The sequence below is a fragment of the Rattus rattus genome, chromosome 4 (assembly GCF_011064425.1).
Source record: "Rattus rattus isolate New Zealand chromosome 4, Rrattus_CSIRO_v1, whole genome shotgun sequence".
Lineage (NCBI taxonomy): Eukaryota > Metazoa > Chordata > Mammalia > Rodentia > Muridae > Rattus > Rattus rattus.
Window position 1 is genome coordinate 18,001,364 of NC_046157.1, and position 21,258 is coordinate 18,022,621.

The 21,258-nt window shown below is 43.8% G+C and overlaps 1 protein-coding gene across 3 annotated transcripts in view; it reads left to right on the forward strand.

Annotated features, from left to right (window-relative positions):
* Osbpl11 (oxysterol binding protein like 11) overlaps positions 1-21,258 on the forward strand; it is a 62,367-nt gene that overhangs the window by 25,455 nt on the left and 15,654 nt on the right. For 2 of the 3 annotated variants that reach the window (XM_032900134.1, XM_032900136.1), the window contains exons 5-9: positions 1,052-1,228; positions 8,529-8,730; positions 10,840-10,976; positions 18,204-18,344; positions 19,980-20,478. In XM_032900134.1, the coding sequence (XP_032756025.1) occupies positions 1,052-1,228; positions 8,529-8,730; positions 10,840-10,976; positions 18,204-18,344; positions 19,980-20,478 (1,156 nt within the window). The remainder of the gene's footprint in view (positions 1-1,051; positions 1,229-8,528; positions 8,731-10,839; positions 10,977-18,203; positions 18,345-19,979; positions 20,479-21,258) is intronic. The other variant, XM_032900135.1, reaches the window with a different exon arrangement.

Sequence of the window (21,258 nt, forward strand, 5' to 3'; positions counted from 1 at the left end):
CCTCCCACATTGTGCATGGAGGCCAGAGGGTTCTTTAGAAGTAGGTGCTCTCCTTCAGCGTGGGTTCCATCGATTGGATTCAGGCTGTCGTGCTTTGCGGCAAATGCTTCTCACTGAGTCTCCTCACCAGCCCAATAATTTATGTCCTTTTATGGAAGTGTTTTGTTTGTTTGTTTTCCATGCTTTGCTTTTTAGACTGTTTAAGTTTTGTTTTGTTTTGTTTTTCTTTTTTTTTGGAGCTGGGAACCGAACCCAGGGCCCGGACCCAGGGCCTTGCGCTTGCTAGGCAAGCGCTCTACCACTGAGCCAAATCCCCAACCCTTTGTTTTGTTTTAAGGGACTAAATTGTTGGATGTGGGGAGTCTAAAAAGTGGTGCATGAGTAGCTCACTTAAAGGATTTCATATCTGTGGATAACAATTTTTTCTTCATATATTGTCTTCTATTTTTTTTCCCTCCTTGCATTTTCCTCACTGATTGTTTTTAAATTATGACTTAGGTCTGGAAATGGTGGACCTGTAATGATAGCACTTTGGAGGCTTTGTGAGTTTGATACTAGCTTGGGCTAGACCCTTTCTCAAAACACTGCAGACAGAGCACCATGTATAGGTCTTAGGCCTCGTCTGCGAGAAAAGCAGTGTGATGCTTTACTCATGGTGGAAACTGCTAGTCAGTAACAATGACCAGAGAGTACCGGATTGTTCCAGAGATCTCCTGACGTTTCCTTCAGGAGACTATATTGTTGCACATACAACGTGCGTTCCTTATTATGTTGTCTTTGTGTTTTAGTGTTAAAATAGGAAATCAGGAAATGTTATTCTAACAGACTTTCAAAACATATACAACTTCTTTCAGAATGATAAACTGGAAATTTCAACTTTCTAATTTTTGAATAGCATAAAATTAATCTTCGAAAATTTGCCTAAATCAAATCTGATGTTAATATATTCTCAAAATTGTACATGTATAAAGCCTGAAGTATATGGTAATTTGATGGCAAGAGAGCCAAAATTGTAAAAAGTACAAGAGAAATTGTTTTCTTTTTCTGACAGAATAACCCTCCCTTGAAGTCCCGGAGCTTCTCGCTTGCATCTAGTGGTAATTCTCCCATATCCCAGAGGAGACCAAGTCAGAATGCCATTTCTTTTTTTAATGTTGGACATTCCAAACTGCAATCAGTGAACAAAAGAGCTCACTTGCATCCAGACCATCTTGTGGAGGTCAGAGAAGTAAGTATGACTTGGAGGCCAAGTGCTCAGAACAGCAGTGTGCCTGGTTCTCACAGCCTTGTAAGTTCTGTTTGTGTCTTGAGGGTCCTTCAGGGTTTCCACCCATTCTGCTAGGATAAATGATAAAGATAGTAAGATTGATATTCTAAATTCTTCATGTCTTACAACTATGTGTGGGCATACTGTCATTTTTCCAGAATCTAATATTTTTTAGTTTTCTTTTCAAAAAATCTGTGTCTGTCTGACTTCATTTTCAAATAAAACTACTGGTTCCTTCGTTGTAAAATTTATGATCAAAAGAGTCATAGTCTGAACATGGTAGACCAGGCCTGTGATCTTACAGCACTTGGAATGCCAAGGAAGCAGGCTCGCCAGTGTGAGCTCTAGCTGCTCTTAATGTGCTGTGTATTCAGATGCTGAGTTCTGTCCTCCAAGTTCAGGGTGCAGTCTGGACATGGGTGTTGTATTGACCAATGTGCTCTAAAGAATGTTCCCCAATAATCTCTGATTGGTCAATCAAAGGCTGGAGCCTATGCCTGAGCAGAGAGGATAGGAGGGAGGGACTGTCCATCATGTGAGGGAACTCAGAGAGAACAGGGGGTGGAGAGGAGGAGGAGGAGGTGACCATCGCAGGAGGGACCATGAACACATGACCAAGAGAAGTTCGCCCTAAGGACAGAGAGCTAGGTGGAACAAATTGGCAAGTAACAGCCTACTCAGGCTTGGACAGATCAGAATCTGCCCAGCAGCGTGCCACCAGCTTGTTAATAAAATCTAGGGTTCCTGCCATTTACTGAGGAGCTTAACGAATTACAGTGGTGCAGAGCCCCTGTAGATATTTAGGAGCAAAAGAGAGTATAACAACCTCCCCCCAAAAAAAGTCTTCAATAGGCTACAGCATGGTATCAGAGGAAACATTAAACCCAGTGAGCACGACATACAGCCTAAGTAGAGACTCTTCTTTAAGAAACAACGAAATGGTATCTATAGGGCAGAAGGCGTGAGCTCAGTGTAGAGAGTATGGCTAGGCTAGTGCATACCAGTCTGGGCTCAAGCTGCAGAGCCAAACAAAACCAAGACCAGATGGGCAGAGTGACACATAAAAATTTATAATGCACAAATTCTGATACTGCCCTATCTCATGATATTTCTTTTTAATTCTAATTAATAAAGGATCAGTTTGTTGGGTTGTGACTATTTCAAGTATTTGTTAAGCTAAATTGAGAAGAGCTTCTAGGTGACTAAGAAGTGGGTTGTGGAAATAGTACTGTAAATGCTTCAAGAGTCTCAAAGCAGAAGGCTAGGGAGCGTGTGCCCTTCATCAGGATGCATTGTCTGTGTTTATGGATAAAGAACTTGAAGCTTAGAGAGATTAAGTGATATGCTTTGAGACACACAAGACAACTGCTTTTGATTCTAGTCCAGTTACATAAATAAGTTATAAAGCATCCTTCTCATAAAAAGCAATGTGTAAATTCTTTTCTTTTTCTTAAATCGTTCTTCCTAGTATTTTTCGTCACTAGGTAAGTTTTTAAAATTAAAATTTAGGCCAGGTGTGATGATCTTTAGTCCCAGCACTTGGGAGACGAGTCAGTCTGTGAGTTTAAGCTCAGCCTGGTCTACAGAGTGAATTCCAGGTCAGCCAAGGCTATATAGTGAGACTTTGCCTCCCAAAATAAATAAATAACTCCCCCCACACACACACACACAGATTACTTGAAAGTCTGAGAGCTGGCTCAGAATATAGAGGTGCTTGCCCACCAAGCCTGATGACCAGAGCTTGATCCCCAGAACCTACATGGTGGAGGAAGAGCACTGATTCCCGCAAGGTGGCCTCTGATTGCCCACACGTGCCATGGCACATCATATTCATACACTTTGATTACATACACGCACCTGCACACAAACACACACACACAAATAAATGAGAGACGTATCTTTTAAACCTCTTAACTTGTTAAAGGCATCAGTTATACAAATAATCAAAATTCACATACATATAATCCAAAAGCTCAACTTTTAGTTCTTGGATATTAAATTAAAATTTCTATGACAAAAGTTATAAAAAAATCTTTTTTTTAAAAGGTTTATTTATTTATTATATATAAGTACACTGCAACTGTCTTCAAACACACCAGAAGAGGGCATCAGACCTCATTACAGATGGTTGTGAGCCACCATGTGGTTGCTGGGAATTGAACTCAGGACCTCTGGAAGAGCAGTCGGGTGCTCTTAACCACTGAGCCATCTCTCCAGCCCGAAGTAATCATTTCTTAAATGAGATGATAATTTTGGGTGGAACTGACAAATGGTTGTATATTTTCTTTCTTCTTTCTCTTTTTTTCTAAAATAAAATCTCATGTAGCCCAGGCTGTCCTCAAGCTTACCACATAGCTGAGGGACCTTGAACTACATATCTTCTTGCTGATACTGCACACATGCCAGGATTATAGGAAGAGCAGCCAGTGCTCTTAACCGCTAAGCCATCTCTCCAGCCCTATAAAAATCTTAAAGCTGGGGTTGGGATTTAGCTCAGTGGTAGAGCGCTTGCCTAGCAAGCGCAAGGCCCTGAGTTCGGTCCCCAGCTCTGGGAAAAAAAAAAAACAAAAAAACAAAAAAACAAAGGAAAAAAAATCTTAAAGCTAAGATTGCTGCTAACTGTTGAAATGCTCATTACCTTAATTATAAAGTAGCAATGTATGAACCTGCAAGTCAGATGCTCTTAAGCAGCTGCCATCAGTAAGGGACCGAGAGCTGGATGTGGTGGCACATGCCTTTAATCCCAGCACCCAAGGGCAGAGGTAGGCCTGGGCTACATAGACCCATTGCCAAAGAAAAAGCCACTTTCATTGTTTATCATTTAAGTTTCTTAAGTGCCTGACTTCAATCTTACAGTAACAAATATCAAAGTTTATTCTGGAAACCACGTTATAAGTAGCAGATGTTAATAAATTGTCGTGTGACCTCTAAGAATGACTTGCAGTTCTCACCGTGCTTCAGGAGCTATTTCTTTGTGCTTCCAGTATTAGCATGCTCTAAAGGAAACCTCAGCTGTGGGGATGCTGGGCAGGACAAGCACCCCACACTGACAAGGCCAAGCAGCCCACTGAAGAAGCATCTCTGCCTTTTCTGCTTCAATGAAAATGATAATTTAATTTTTTCCCACAAAATGGGGAAACTGAGGTCTTTGTCTTGCATATGCTGAACAAATGCACTCCCACCAGGTTCAACCCCATCCCTGACTTTGGTATAGTGAAAATGATTGTTTTCATGATTTGTTAGTAAGCTCATGATTTGTATATAAAACTGCTGATTTTTATGCTAGTTTTATTTATATTCTGCTATTTGATATTTGGCAGGGCAGGAGGGTGACAGACAGATGGAAAGGATCCGTCTCAGCTCAGGACACCCCAAGATCAAGTTCTCTGTACAGAGGAGATTTGTCTCAGAGGGCGGGATAAGGGACGACAGGAGTTAGAAGAAGAGAGAGAAGGGAAAGAGGACAAAGGAGAGTGGGTAGGGATATTTGTCCTGGAATGAGACCAAGGACTCTGGATAGAGAGGAAGGAGACAGACATAGCCCATAGGAAAATGACAGTTATAAAGGTAAAATGGGAAACCCTGTGTTAGGATGAGGTGTTCAGTTTTCATTGGTCCTGTTAATTAGGTACTCCAAAGGGGATATTTGCTTTCTAGGCTTCAATACTTTGATAGGTGGACCTTGGTAGTCAGGCTCAGAGGGAGGAAGTGGCCAAATTAGGGAATAGACCTTGGAGACTAGCTTCAGGAATCTTAAGGTTTTTAGCAAGGCAGAGGGAATGGGGGAGAAGGACAAGGCCTGCTAGAACCATGTGGTCAAGTGGACTAGTGTCCTTTCATAGGTGACAGTTCTTTGATGCAGAGCCTTGCCAAACAGCCCAGGTTGACCTTGAAGTCAGCATTCATTCTATAGCTTTGTTGACCTTGAATTTGAGAGTCCTCATGCCCTAACCTCCTGAGTGCTTGTGCCGCCAGACCTACCTGCTTTGGTTAATCCACCTCTTTTTAAGTTTGTGAGTGTGAGCATCTGTAGAAATGTATGCCACATGTTCAGAGGCCAGACCTGTCACGAGTCCCTGGAGCTGGGCTTGCATGTAACTGTGGGCCACCTGACTTGATGCTGGACATTGAACTCACATCCTCTAGAAAACCATGAGTGATCGTAACCGCTGAACCATCTCAATGTTTTATAAAAAGAATTTTTAAAAATGTATGTGTGTGAGTATGCCCCATGCATGCCTGGTGCTACAGAGAGCAGAGAAGGGGACTGAATCTCGTGGAAGCGGAGTTGTGGATGGTTCTGAGCTGCCATGGGAATGCTAGGAACCAAATGCAGGTCCTCTGCCAGGGCAAAAGTGCCCTTAACTACTGAACCATCCCGCTAGCCCCACTTGTAACTTTTAAGATTCACACTCACTCACACACACACACTCACTCTCTCTCTTTCTCTCCCCCTCCCTCCCTCCCCCCCTCCCCCACCGTGTGTGTGCGAGTGTGTGTGTTTTACATGTGTGGATGCCCTTGGAGGCCAGGAAATGTCAGAGTCACCTGTGAGTAGTTAGGAGTTGCCTGTTATGGGTTCTGGGAACCAAACTTGGGTCATTTGGAAGATTAGCAAGTGCTTTTAACCACCAAGCCATCTCTCCACCCACCTTCGTCCTCACTGTTGTCATCGTCACTATCACCATCACCATCACCACCACCATCACCATCACATCATCATCACCACCATCATCCTCATCGTTAGTTTGAGATAGAGTCTTGCAGTATATACCAGGCTGATCTTTAAACTTCCATCGTCTTGCCCTGACCTCCCAAGTGCTGGTGTTGCAGGCACATTGTACCAGACCTGCACATTTGTCTTGTTTTGCCCTGCTAGAGAATGGACCCAGGATCCCTTGTATGACAAGCTCCCGACCATTGAGCTACATCTCCAGCCTTTTTTTTAAAAGAATCTTTTGGTAGGATTGTTGGGTTTTTCTAAGTGTAAACTCATATCAAGAGTAAAAGGAGCAATTTGATTTCACGTGCCTTATTACTTTGGACCTAATTTCAACAATTACATTAAATAAGAGTAGTAGTGAGGGTGGACACACTTACCTTGTTCCTGATGTCAGCAGAAATATTTCACAATTTTCCCCATTTAATGAGATGTTGGTCATGGCTTTGTTGTATATCGTCTTTTTCATGTTGAGATATGAGCCTCTGTACCTAACTTAGCAGGGCACTTTATCATAAAGGACTGAATTCTTTAGGTCTTCTTTTTGCCATCTGAGTTCAGAGCCTATAGTCACCACCACCCATCCCCAAGTCCTTAGGTTGAACACAGGACTTACTCATACTAAGCAAATGCTCTACCACTGAGCTACCTTGTCCCAGCTCTGTCTTCTTTTTGTGGAATGTTCTTACCAGATGGGGTAACAGGCGTCTGAGGCCGGGGCTGTTCCTTTCCTTTCTTTTTAGTGGAATCCTTTCAGGGCTGTTGCTCTTATTTCTTCCTTAAACATCTGGCTCAGTACTGGGTATGGTGGTGCAAGCCTTTAATCTCAGCCCTCTCGAAGCAGAAGCAGACAGATCTCTGTAAATTCAAGGCCAACCTGGTCAATATAGTGAGTTCCCAGCTGGTCAGAGCTACACAGTGAGACTGTCTCAAAATAAACAACAGAAGTCTGGTTAAATTCAGCAGTGAATTCTTATGGTCCTAGACTTTTCTTTGTTGAAAAGCTTTTAGTTACATTTTTACTCCTTTGTTGAAAAGCTTTTAGTTACGTTTTTACTCCTCCGTATGTGCATGTGCTTGTGTGTTCCTCTGTGTGGTTAAGAGCACTGGCTGCTCTCGCAGAGGATTTGCTCATTCTCCAGCACCCAAATAGTGGGTACACATACACAACCATCTGTATGTAGCCCTGGTCCCGAGGGATTTGATGCCTTCGTTACTGCATGAACGTGCTGCACACAGATTAGCAGGTACACAGACATCCACATAAATAAGAATTAAAAAAGTTAAATTTTTGAGCTGGGCAGTATTGGTGCACGCCTTTGATCCCAGCATTTGGGAGGCAGAGGTAGATGGATCTCTGAGTTCAAGGCCAACCTGGTCTACATAGTGAGTTACAGAGAGAGACGAGGGGTGGCAAGTAGGCAGAAGTAGTGGTGGCTCCTAATTAAAGAATGTCTTAATTAAAATATTTTTTCCTGAAAAGATTTTAATGTTGCACTTGCTCTAAACCCAGCCTAACAATAGCAAGAACAAGAAGTCAAGACCTCCTAGGAAGTTAGGTGAGGGATGAGGGCGGGGACTAGGAAGTTAGGTGAGGGATGAGGCAGGGACTAGGAAGTTAGGTGAGGGATGAGGCAGGGACTAGGAAGTTAGGTGAGGGATGAGGCAAGACTATAAAGCTTTCCCAGTCGCTCACATTAAGCCCGACTAAAGTATCAGAGCAAAGTGATGTGGGCTTGGGGTTGGGGATTTAGCTCAGTGGTAGAGCGCTTGCCTAGCAAGCGCAAGGCCCTGGGTTCGGTCCCCAGCTCCGGAAAAAAAAAAAAGGAAGAAAAAAGAAAAAAAAAAGTGATGTGGGCTCAAACTGGAAATTGATTTTAACTGTGGAATTAAATTCAATGCTGCTGTTGACAGCGTTCTGAATCTTCTTTCTGTGACTTCGATGAAGTAATGCTGTTAGCAGAAAGTGGCAAGCATTTTGAGCTTTATTGCTTCTAAAAGTACAGCTGACCAAGGTCACAGTCTTCAGTTGATAAGCACCATTAAGTGCCCTTTAATTGAAAATAGCCTAGCCAGGGCTAGAGTGGTAAAGACCACTGGCTGCTCTTACAGAGGACCTGGGTTCAACCTCTAGCACCCATGTGGTGGCACACTACTGTCTGCAGCTCCTGTCCCAAGGGTTTGATGCACTCTTCTGGTCTCTGGGGGCACTACATGTGTGTGGTACACATATATGTATGCAGACAAAAAGACCCAAACACACAAAATAATAAAATAATTTTTTTTTTTGGTTCTTTTTTTCGGAGCTGGGGACCGAACCCAGGGCCTTGCGCTTCCTAGGTAAGCGCTCTACCACTGAGCTAAATCCCCAGCCCCAATAAAATAATTTTTAAAGCAGGAAAATAGCCTAGCAAAGTTCAGATAAATTTCTAAGCCCAAGCCACCCTGGAATGCTTCAGAGAGGGAATGCTGTTATTTAAATGACCAACGAGCATTGCATGGGTCCTGCTGTAAGACCCACAGGACTGCTGTTTTCCTCAGATGATGTCTCATGCTGAAGGACAACAACGAGACCTGATTAGACGGATCGAATGCCTTCCTGCTTCTGGCCTTCTTAGTTCCTTGGACCAGGACCTCCTGATGCTCAAAGCTACTTCCATGGCAACTATGAACTGCTTAAATGACTGCTTTCACATTCTCCAGCTGCAGCACGCGTCGCATCAGAAGGGCGCACTGCCCTCAGGTAAGCCCGAGATGACAGGAGGGTCTACCACCGCCATGTCCGTAAGACCTGCTCTAATGCTGGGAAAATACTTTCTGAAAAGGAGGAAGGGAAGGAAAAGGAATCAGTTGAGTCTCTTGGTTTTTAGTTGGTGCACTAATGTGACTCACACTTCCTGATTGTGTACTTTTTTTGGAATTCAGAATAATTTTATTTCCAATATTTAACATCATTGAGTATACCGTTAGAGACCTTCAATTCAACATGTCAGAAGGTAATTGTACACTCGGTTTCTGTTAAAGTGAGTGGCGTCCTTCCCATTCTTGTTTCCAGGTACTGAGGGCAGAGTCATTGCGAACGCATGTCCGCTCTTCAGCTCTGTCCGCTGCTCATTTACTCCCTGCTGCACCTTGTGTTGTGTCATATTATGTCATGTCATATCAGGAAGTTACATTCTTATGCTAATAGCATTTTCCTGTTTGTATTACATCCTTAGGTGAGTGCTTTGCTTTACTCCCCTAATCTGAACATTAGATGAGTTACCCTGAGAGAAGACGGGGGTTGATTTGAATGAGTTGCTAGGAGAATGAAACAGCTTCTTTCTATCTGTGCTATTTAATCTTAAAAGTCTGTCAGGCAGCACTAGTGCTGGGTACTATATTAAATGCCAAATAAAGGCTTGATTAAATGGAATTTATCATTTGAAACAGTTGTGAAACTTTAGTATGGCTTGAACTAATGCAGTCTTACCTTTGATGTTCTCTTCATGACTAAGAAAAGATGTTTGGGTAAATTAAAATCTTCCATGACATGAAAAATGAAATCTCTATTCAGAAGAATGGTGAGCTCATAAAGTCGTATTTTTGCATGCATAAGGTATCACTAATTAGTCTGGGTTGACCGTAAACTCATTCTATATTCCAGGCTAGCCTCAGCTACTGCTGCCCCAGCTTTCTAAGTACTAGGATGACAAGTGTGTATTACTGTGCCTGGACCATGGGGTCTGAGTCCGTGTTATCTAAAGACTCAGTTATGTGTATTGATTTGGAGGGGGCTTGATGTCAGATCATTGGTTTGATAAAGTCTTTTAGTTTCTGGCTAGCTCATGGGTCTTTTAATTAATAGTCATGTGTCTTATATTTTAGAAAAAATCTGAATAGTGATAACAAAAATAGTTATTTTAAGTTAGAGGGAGAATGTTTTCATTTCTGTACAACTTTACAATAGGCCCCATGACCTTAGCCTGGGCATTCCTTCAGTCTTAGTGCCCCCTTAATGCCAACTGCCATTGAAGAAGGAAAGCCACTACTAGCCTGGTGGGTAATTTGGCATTTATTTCTCTTCTGAAGTCTGGCGTTTGACGTGGTAAATATCCTTCTGTTCTCTTTCTGTCAGTAGTCTGCGTCTTCCTTATTCTTGCACTCCATAACCCAGCTTCTGTAAACCGCAGATCAGCCTCCGAAGTCGGACGGAACATTTCCATTATTGATTAGGGTCTACTTTGTTAGACTAGTGGAGGGTAACAAGAGCCCATTGACTCACTCACTGAGAAGATGACAGGTCTCTAAATGTGACTGCTAACTTCACTAGGTCACTCTGTTCATTCAGCAGAAAAGAATTTCATTTAAAAGTGATATTAGGGTGCTTATGAATTAAATAAAGAATATGTACGTGTCATGTTATTAGAGCCAGTGAGTTACTTTGATTGGTTAGGAAAACTGTAATTCCTAATTTAAACAAATTATGCTGTTTTACCATAATTTCCTAGAGTGGCTCCCCACTAAAATCTAATTATGTACATTATGATTTATTAAAGGGACATAATTGATATCAGTGGCCAATTGAGTGCTTGGAAGCTCCCTTCATGATTCTCAGACTCAGAAGAGAAGATCAGCCCTCTTCAGGGTTGAGTTCTTTTACTAGTGTCTCATTTCAAGGTGCAGGGGGCTGGTTGTGGATACCCAATCACGGTGCTCATGCTAATGACGTCGAGCAGCTGTCTCTCCTCAGTGCAGGTTGAACTGTGTTAGTCTTGTAGTCAAAACAAAATTGTTTAATAAAATCTAGAGATCTGCTCCCCTACCCAGATTATGAGTAAGCCTTCGCAAACTTTTTCTCTTACTTCATCAGGGACGACAATCGAGTGGTTGGAACCAAAGATACCTTTATCAAACCACTATAAAAATGGAGCTGAGCAGCCCTTTGCAACCGAGCCGAGCAAGCCCGCAGCTGCCCCGGAGGCTGCAGAGTCTGGAGGACTAGCAAGGGTAAGGCAATGGGAAAACTGGATTTTGATGGAAGAAGGGGACCGTGTTGTTTTTGTTGTTAAGGCAGTTGTATCAGCAGAAGTGTTCTGTTCTCACTCCAGAGGAGTGGTTAGCATTCCTGCAGCTTATGTTGCTCTACGTAGTTGAGCTTGAAATGGGTTTTCCAGGTAGAATAATGTCCCCCTTTTAGTTTGAGTTTACTTTTCCCTGATACTCGTTTTGCTTGTTTGTTTGATTTGGGGGCCCCAGTGACAGGGTCTCACTCTTTCCCCTGGCTAGCCTTCATGAGTAGCCCTCCATGTTCTTGAACTGTGAGTCCTCTTCTCTCCTGCCTCACCTCACTGGCCCCACACCCAGCTTCCCCTGCTCTGGACTTTGTTGTTGTTGGTTTGTTTGATTTGTTTTTCTAAGCAGGGTTTCTCTGTGTAGCCCTGGCTGTCTTGTAATGGATCAGACCAGTTTCTAACTCAGAGAATTGCCTACCTCTGCCTTCTGAATGCTGGAATTAAAGGAATGTGCCACATCAACTAGTGTTAAATTAATTTGATTTATTAATCATTGCTATTACTTTTATAAGCTTAATGTTGTCTTGACTGTAAGCGCTGCCCACTGAGGTGCCGCTACAGGTGTCAGACAGCACTGCTTCACCTCAGCTTCAGCAGTCGGGGACACTGGTGCTCGTTCTGTTTCCAGAGCCACAGGGCTGTGTCCAGAGATGGACGGTTGTCACAAAGGACAGTTGTCAAAGGGCATTGGTTTTCTTTTTTTTTTTCCTTTCTTTTTTTTCGAGCTGGGGACCAAACCCGGTTTTCGTTTTGTTTGCTTTGCCTTCTGTGTTCATGTCAGCTATTTTTGTGACTGCCATAATTACATAGATAGTTGAAGCTGTTTTCTGTCTCATGTTCTGGCCTATATAATTAATGTTTGAAAATCAAAATAAGATACTTAGCTAATGTCCCTGTTTATCTAGTTTATCTTTCTTATTATAAAAATACTATTGTTAACTATTATTTCCCTCCTGTGATTTTTTTTTATTATTTTTTATATTACACCCCTGATATAATTACTTAGTCAAGAATAATGAAGGCTTTATAGTTATTTATATACTAATAAGTTCTTTCTTTAAAGATAAGAGACTAGGACTTCCAAACCTGTCAAAATCTTTGAATTTATGAAAGAGCACTGGAGCCAGGAACATGCAAAGTAGAGAAGTCCAGGGAGGCAGGCTAATAAGAAAATAACACACATTGACACACTTGAGTCCATGCGAACACATGCACGCGCGCACACACACACACACACACACACACACACACACACACTCTCTCTCTCTCCCTCTCCCTCCCTCTCTCTCTCTCTCTCTCTCTCTCTCTCTCTCTCACACACACACACACACACACACACACACACACACACACACGTACACACACACTAGTAGTTACCAGGCTATCTGGAGTCAGGGGAGAGGCACCAATGAGAAGGTATAGGCTTTCACTAAAGAGGTGTGGAGAGCCAAAGGTTGGGCATAGTGCTGTGCACCCTTGACCCAGCACTTGGTAGGCAGAGGCAGGTGGATCTCTGTGAGTTCAAAGCCAGCCTAGTCTACAGAGTGAGCTCGGGGCTATCCGTGGCTATGTTATGAGACCTTGTTTCAAAAAAAACTAATAATGATAATCGTGATGCAAACCAGTTAGGCACTGTGAGCTTCAGGAGTGGTGATAACGCCCTGTGAGACTGAAACTCACTCAGCAGTGTCGGGTACGGGAACCAGTCACAGGGCTGGTACACACTGTAGCCATGGCTCAGGGCGAAGTGGCACTTTCTGCAGCAGTGCTTCATAGCATACAGTGTGATCCACGCTCCCAAAGAACTCAGGCAGCACAGTCTTCATATGAGAGACAGTAGGGTCACGCGCCTGGGGAAGGATGTGTATGGAAGTTGGTATATGATAGGACTTGGAATTAAAATGTTGTAGAAACTGTGGAGGTAGAAATATAGGCAACTGAATCATCAATGTGCCTTTCAGATGACAAAAGTCAGTCAGACTGTGACAGATTGGAAGCTTTTGAGCCAAAATAACAAAATAAAATTGTGCTGCTAGTCACAAAGCCAGGGAAATCAGAGAATGCCTTCTGGGAAGGTTCAGTGTGGTTCTGGGCATGGTGAACGAACGTTACGTTGAGGAGCATGCATGTCAGAGAAGCAGCTCTGGAGAGAGGGCCAGACTAGAGCTGAGACTGACTAGTGAAAGACCCAGACTGCAGGCCAGACAGCCCGGCCCGGCGTGCTATCCCAAATAAGAATGCAGAGCATGTTGGAGGCAAAATAAGACATTTGTAAGGGATGGGACACGGATCACCTAGTGTAGACAAAATATGCAGGGACGGTCGTTGCTGTAAGGCTGCTAGGCTCTCTCAGGTACGCCAGAATAGACCTTTATGCATTCTGTTCACTGTGGTATAGTAGTAGACAGTTTGCTGTCAGCTAAAGGAGAAAGTAAACCTCTATCAAACTGGAATAAAGCTGTAGCTCCTGGGCGGGCAGGATGGCTCAGTGGATAAGGGATCCTGCTGCAGAGCCTCACGGCCCAAATTCTTCCCACAGAGTCCAAATGTTAGAAGTAGAGAACCAGCCATCCTCCTCTCCACATGTGCCGCGCACATCCACATCCATTTAAGCACATCACATCGTTCTATGGTTTCTTGCTGCCCCGACTGACATGAAGACAAAAGAGAAGCAAGCATCAGTCTGGTAGACTGACAATCTCCCCCCACCCCCACCCCCGCCATCTTCACAGGGCACAAGCTCTTAGACGCTCAATCACTCCTGGCCATCGTCACTGTTCGCCATCTGTGTTTGTCGAGATTTCACGTATTTGAACATGGTTTTTGAAGTTTGATAGTGCATTTTTTGTTTAAGCTTTTAAAAAATAATGATTAATATTTATTTAAAAAATAAAGCATCTGGCCAGGTGTGGTGGCACACACTCAGTGTCAGCTTCACAAACCTCAGGGCCATCCTGTGCTGCCCCTGACAGGCCAGAGGAAAAGGGAGCCTTCTGAATTCTTGTCTCCCTCCAAGGTTTAGTTAGCATTGGCTGTCAGGATTTCTCTTCTCAGGGGTGGTGGTGCATGCCTTTGGTCCCAGCACTTGGAAGACAGGGGCAGGCACATCTCTGAGCTCCATGTCAGCCTGCTCTACATTACAAGTTCCTGTCTCAAAAACCTTCAATAATTTTTTCTTTTCCTAATCCAAATTTGATTTGTTTGTTTGTTTTGTTATTTTAAAGCAATGAAAACCAGGTCAGCAAGATGGCTCAGTGGTTAAGGCACTTGCTGCCAAGCTTGACAACTTGAGTTCAATCTGTGGGGCAGATGGAGAGAATTGGTACCCTCATATTCTCCTCTGACTTGCATGTGTACAACCATGTGCCCACACATGCACACGCACATGTACAAGCTATACATACATACATACATACAAAATAAGTAAATAGAAAATAACTTTTTATACTGAAAACTATTATTCTAGAGTTGTGCATGGTTGCTTTTCTTTAGTATTACCTCCAGTAGAGGGAGTTTAAACCAGGAGGTAACCGGGCTGGGCTTTGTTGTTACTCTCACTGCGTGGTGTTTGGTGCTGAGAGTGAGTGTACCAAGGTCTCAGATAGCTACGCATGTGCCCCTCTGAGGGGCGCCCCTGCTAAAGCTGTGTCTGCCTTTTTTTTTTTCTTTTTTCTTTTTTTCGGAGTTGGAGACCGAACCCAGGGCCTTGCGCTCGCTAGGCAGGCGCTCTACCGCTGAGCTAAATCCCCAACCCCTGTGTCTGCCTTTTTAATCTGTAGTCTGTAAGTTCCAACCTCAGATGGCAGGGAGGTTTCACAGAGCTGGAGGACATTACTTAATCCTCCACTGTCTAACCCTGACAGCTTTCTCCCGAGTTTCAGATGATTACTGATATCCTACAGCGGTTTTGTGTGGTGTTCATGTGTAGAGAAGGCTGTCTACCCCTTGCTAATGCTGAGTGAATGTTTTATGCGCAGCTGACCTAGGATCCAGAGCAGGGGCAGCTTCCTGACAGCCAGGTTCTTCACTGAAGGAGGGGCATAAGGTTTGACATCGCTCTTCAAGATCATGGAAACAGAAATCTCTCTGGTGTACACACACAAAATGTCTGTGCAGTCTTAACATAGGAAATAAACTAGACCATAAATGATTTGCCATAATATGAGTTTACAGAATTCCTTAAAAAAAGAAAATAGGGGCTGGAGAGATGGCTCAGTGGTTAAGAGCACTGACTGCTCTTCCAGAGGTCCTGAGTTCAAATCCCAGCAACCACATGGTGGCTCACAACCATCTGTAATGGGATCTGATGCCCTCTTCTGGTGTGTCTGAAGACAGTGACAATGTGTTCACATACGTAAAATAAATAAATGGGGTTTTTTTGTTTTTGTTTTTTTTAAAGAGGAGGAGGAAGAGGAGGAAGAGGAGGAGGAAATAGGAAAAAAGGAGAAAGATAAAGCAAGATGATGCTTACAACCATGGCCAGAGAGCATAGCTTGCTACATGAACCTCTTGCCCTGAGTATGGTACTTAGAACCTAGGGAAGAAGAGAACCGACTCCTGAAAGCTGACTTGTGGCCGACAGATGTGCACCTGTGAATGCCCGTAATAATAAACACACACACATAATAACTAAAGAAAAAGAGTGAGAAGCCCACTATCTTAGAACCTGAGTGTTGCTTTACATTATGGGCTTTATTAAATAACATTTTGAGAATTTAAAATTTTTTATTTTGTACCTAGGATTGGACCTTAAGGTTCTTTAGGAGAGTGTGTGTGTACAGGTGCTCACCCCCGGGTGTGTGTGTGTACAGGTGCCTCCCCCCCCCCAGGTGTGTGTGTGTTTGCTTTGGTTTTGGTTTTGGTCTAGCTACACACAGAACAAAAACAGATGAGTATCTTATTTGATAGAATTTTTAATTGTGGTAGGGGAACCAAAAAATGACACCAGCAAAATATTTCTTTTTAAAAATCCTCAGAGCTGAAGCTGGAGACATACATGGCTCAGTGGTTAAGAGCACTGACTGCTCTTCCAGAGGTCATGAGTTCAATTCCCAGCAGCCACATGGTGCTTACATGGCTCATCTCCATAGGGTTGAGATAGATAGAGGAAGTATTTCTCTGAGTTTAAGACTAGCCTAGGCTATACAGTGAGACATTCACACCACCACTGCCCGACTAAAAGATAATATCCTGTATACAGGTCTCTGACAGAAAGATGTTAACAGTCTGTTCTGTGAGAGGCAGGGCACCACTGCTGCATAAACATGCTGACTGCTGATGAAGTTCTGCTGATCTTCGGTATGTTTGTTGTTCAATGCAAGCTGGGCAGGTGTGGTAGCCAGCCTTTAACTTGTACTCTAAAGGTGGAGGCAGGAGGATCACCACAAGTTCAAAGTCAGCCTGGACTACTAAGTGAGTTTCCAGGCCAGCCTAGGTACATAAAAAGGAAGACTCTGGCAAAGAAATAAAAGCCAGGAGCATTGAGGACATGGCTCCTTCAGCAGTTTCCATCGTGCAGGTATGAGAGCATGAGTTTGGATTTCCCGCAGGCATGTGAAAACCAGAGGCAGTGGCATCTTTAACTGCAGTGCTGGGAACAGGGGTAGGTAGACAGAGGCAGGCAGATAGATACCTGGAGCTCACTGACAAGCCAGCCTAGAAGAGTCAGTGAACCGCTGCTCATCGAGAGATCTGGTCTAAGAAAATAAATGAAAAGCAGTACAGGAAGATCCCTGACATCGCCTCTGGCCTTCACATTGTACACACAGTCAGAACCAGAGTGGGTGCCTGCCAGTAATTTGATCGTGTGGGAAGTGGATGCAAGAGGATCAGGAGTTCAAGACCAGCCTAGGCCATTTCAAGACACTTCCAAATAAACAAAAATTACCAAGTATTAATAGACATGTAGCCTGGCTATACAGTGAAGCTCTCCCCAATCCTTGCCTTCATCCCCAAAATCTAAAAAACTAAACATAAACCCTAGTAATGGAAATGCAATTGTTGGAGCAGTCATTGGGAGCTGGTGACATGGAAGTATACATTTTCAGTCTGTGGGTGTTATTGATTAAAATGCAGAATGCTTTTGGTGACATTGTGACTGCCTGAGAGGCTACAGAGTTTTTATGTGTATCTAAGGTCTCTCTTCAATCACACATCTTCTCAGGCATGAGTGAATAGCAAAATACAGTTCATAATGTTTAGACTTGACATGGCGTGCATTCACCATTAAAATTTTACTTTATGGCTTTAGTTTAAACAAGGACAAATATTTCTTCCTTAGATCTCTTGAATTTTGGGTCGGAGAGATGGCATAGCAGTTAAGAGAGCATACTGCTCTTAAAGAGGACCAGAGTGTGGTTCTCATGTTGAATGGCTCACAACTCCAGATCTCCCCAACCCCTCTCTCCCCTCTCCCTCTCTCTCTCTCTCTCTCTCTCTCTCTCTCTCTCCCTCTCTCTCTCTCTCTCCCTCTCTCTCTCCTTCTCGATGTCCCCTTCCCTCCCCCCCTCTCTCATGTTGGGTGGCTCACAATTCCAGATCTCCCCCACACACACACACACACACAATTTTTTTCAATTAATAAAAAGCCCTGAAATTTTCAAAACTTATGCCCTCACAGGAGGGTGAGTTCAAGGCCAGCTTGCCTTATATAGTGAGAGACTTTGTCTCAAAACAGACAAAAATCACTTAAAATTATAGATGTGGTGATTCCCAGGTCTAGGTCAAAGATGAGTTTATTCAGGGGACATTCCTGGTTCTTTTTGAAAAATATTGTTCCTGCAAATGGGCATGTCAGCCTACTCCTGTGGTCTCAGTAAGCTAGACAGGAGAATTGACACGAGTTTGAGGCCAGCCTTGGCTGTGTGGTGAATGCAGGGTTAGCCAGGGCTACACAGAGAGATGATGTCTCAAACAAACAAACAAACAAACAAAAACATGTGTTACATATGTTACAGAACCACCATCTGTTCAACACCGGACATTATGTTCTCCTCCAAGGGAAGTTATTTCTTGGCTTAATTATGGATTTGTATTTCCAGAAGGGTTTTGCCCATCCTCTGATTGTTTAGACTTAGTGTAAAAGTGTCCAAGGTGCACTTGTTTTTCTCGTAGGCCTTAATAAGTCCCCGTAACAGTAGACTCTGCTCTCTTCCACATGAAGGAACCTGAAGACATCAACGCAGATGATGAGATAGAGGACACCTGTGACAACAAGGAGGATGACCTGGGGGCCGTGGAGGAGCAGCGCAGTGTCATCCTGCACCTCCTGTCACAGCTCAAGCTGGGCATGGACTTAACCCGAGTAAGTGACAGGTCAGCCGCTGGGAGCCTGGGCTCTATCCCTCATGCCTCAGACTGACAGCACACAGCCCCCTGTGGAGCTTCCTGGCTGCAGTCATGGCACAAGTGAAGCCAAGGCAGGAGATTGGGGAGCTCAGGGCCAGCCTGGGCTACTTAGGAGACACCTGTCATAAATAAATTGAGATTTGGTTCCGTCGAAAGCTGTAAATGTAGAGGTGAAAGATTGTTTTCCATACTTACCTTACTTAAAGTTAGGGCACTTTAACCAGAAAGCTTTCGCCTTTAGAATTGATTGTACATCACTGAAAGGCCAAGACTGCACTTTGTTCATTTGTTTGCTTGTTATCTGGGGAGTGTTTTGCTTGGTTGGTTTAGTTTCTAGCTTAGACTTACATGCTTGATAGGAGCTTTTTCTCTTACACCGTGTGTCTGTGTGAAGTGTGTGGTGGTGCAGTCAACAGTCAGGTGGGGAGTGCAGTGCAACACCCCAGGCCGCACTGTCAGGAGAGTGGCTTACTACAGTCTTAATGACCAGTGAAGAGATCCTTACCCAGTTTGCTCCTCTGTTGCTATGATAAAACAATGACCAAAGCCAACATGGAGAAGAAAGAGTTTATTTCCGATTACACCTCGCAGTCCATCATGAAGAAAAGTCAAGACAGACACCTGCAGACAGGAACTGGAGCAGAGGCCACAGAGGCGTGCTGCTTACTGGCCCATTCCTTGTGGCTGGCTGAGCCTGCTTTCTTATACCTTCCAGGACCACCTCCCCAGGGGTGGCACCACCCACAATGGCCTCGGCCCTCCTACATCAATCACTAATCAAGAAAATCCCCTACAGACTTGCCTCACAGGCCAGTCAGAGGCGTTTTCTCAGTTGAGGTTCTTTCTTCTGAGATGATCCTGGCCTGCGTCCAGTTTATGAAAACTAGCTAGCACATGCTGGCTGGCCGCACCTTTCAACACATACTGCCTCCTGCTCCCAAGGGCCATGACCATGTGTGTGCTGCCATGCTCAGCTTCCCACTGTCTGTTATTAAAGGCAGAAGGGCTGGGGGCTGCAGGGGGTACTGCTCTTGCACAGGACTTCATTTTGGTCCCCAGCACCCTTGTTGGGCAGCTTATAACCATCTGTGGTTCAGGGACCTGATACCCTCCTCTGGCTTCCACTGGACTTACACTCATCTGTATACATCCTACACAAATATACACATACACTGATGGTTTAAAATGTAAAATCTGTACATAAAAAAGAAAGGAGAAGGAAACATGTTTATCTAATAGTTTGGTATTCTACAGTGTGCTGATACAGTCATGCAGCCTGGAGTCCTGAGAACCTTAGGAAGAGGCTCAGACAGCCCTGGAGTAGCCCATGCTGCTCTGGACTCACATCATCCTTCTGTCTGTCTTTTCACCTTGAATTTGTATTTAGTGTTAACTGTGCAGGCAGAGTCTCACCTCCGTCTCACCTCAGGCGTCTTCCGCTTTGTCCATGTTATAGGACCAAGTCTGTTGGTTTGCAGTTCTGTTTCCAATGCCTGTCCAGTAGGAGCTGCTCTGGATGATAGAGATCATTATTTTGCAGATACGTATGTGGACTAATCCCCGTCTTAGTTGACCTGTCCTGATGTTTCAGGTGGTGCTTCCTACATTTATCCTGGAGAAACGGTCCTTACTGGAGATGTATGCGGACTTCATGTCGCATCCAGACCTGTTCATAGGCATCAGCAATGGAGCCACGCCAGAGGACCGAATGATTCGATTCGTTGAGTACTACCTTACCTCATTTCATGAAGGCAGAAAGGGAGCCATTGCTAAGAAGCCGTACAACCCTATCATTGGAGAAACTTTCCACTGCTCCTGGAGGATGCCTAAGAGTGAGGTGGCATCCAGTGTGAGTGGCAGCTCTTCTCCCCCAGCCGTCACAAACCATGCTCCTCTGCCAGAGGAGGCGCTGGCCCAGGCCGCCTCAGACTGCTACACTGTCAGATTTGTTGCTGAGCAGGTTTCCCATCATCCTCCAGTCTCAGGATTTTATGCAGAGTGTGCAGAAAGGAAGATGTGTGTAAATGCACATGTCTGGACTAAGAGCAAGTTCTTAGGCATGTCAATAGGTGTGACAATGGTTGGAGAAGGTGAGTAGAAAGATGTTCTCCAGTTTTATATCAGACTTGCCAAGGTTGGAAAGGCTCTGTGGGTATGAGCTATAGGGCTTTAAAGATTCGTTTGTATGTGTGATATAGGATAGGGGGGTAGCCAGAGCTACACAGAGAAACACAGAAAACAACAAACAAAATAATAATAATAATAATAATAATAATAATAATAATAATAATAATAATAATAATAATAATGAAGGTGGAAGTTGGGTATGGCAGACACTTCTTTTTTTTTTTGTTTTTTTTTTTTTTTTTTTTTTTTCCCCCAGAGCTGGGGACCGAACCCAGGGCCTTGCGCTTCCTAGGCAAGCGCTCTACCACTGAGCTAAATCCCCAACCCCATGGCAGACACTTCTTAACCCTAACACTTAGAGGCAGGGCAAGCAGATCTGTATGATTCCAAGGTTAGCCCTGTTACAGGAAGATGCTGCATGTTGACCTCAGGCTTCCTGATACATACACACAAACATACATAAATACGTGTGTACCCCCTTAACCCCTACACAATCAAAATGGGATTTAAGATCATTCATTCTGCTTTTGATATGTTCTTCAACGTTAGAAATTAGTTTAATTGCTAACTGACAGGAGAAGGTGTCACACCTTTAATCCCAGTACTTAGGAGACAGAGGCAAGTGGTTTCAAGGCCAGCCTGATATGCAGAGCAATTTCTAGAACTGTCCGGGCTACACAGAGAGACTCTGTCTTGGGAAAATAAAACAAAAATAGTAACTGAGGTTTTAGGATTCCGAGTCT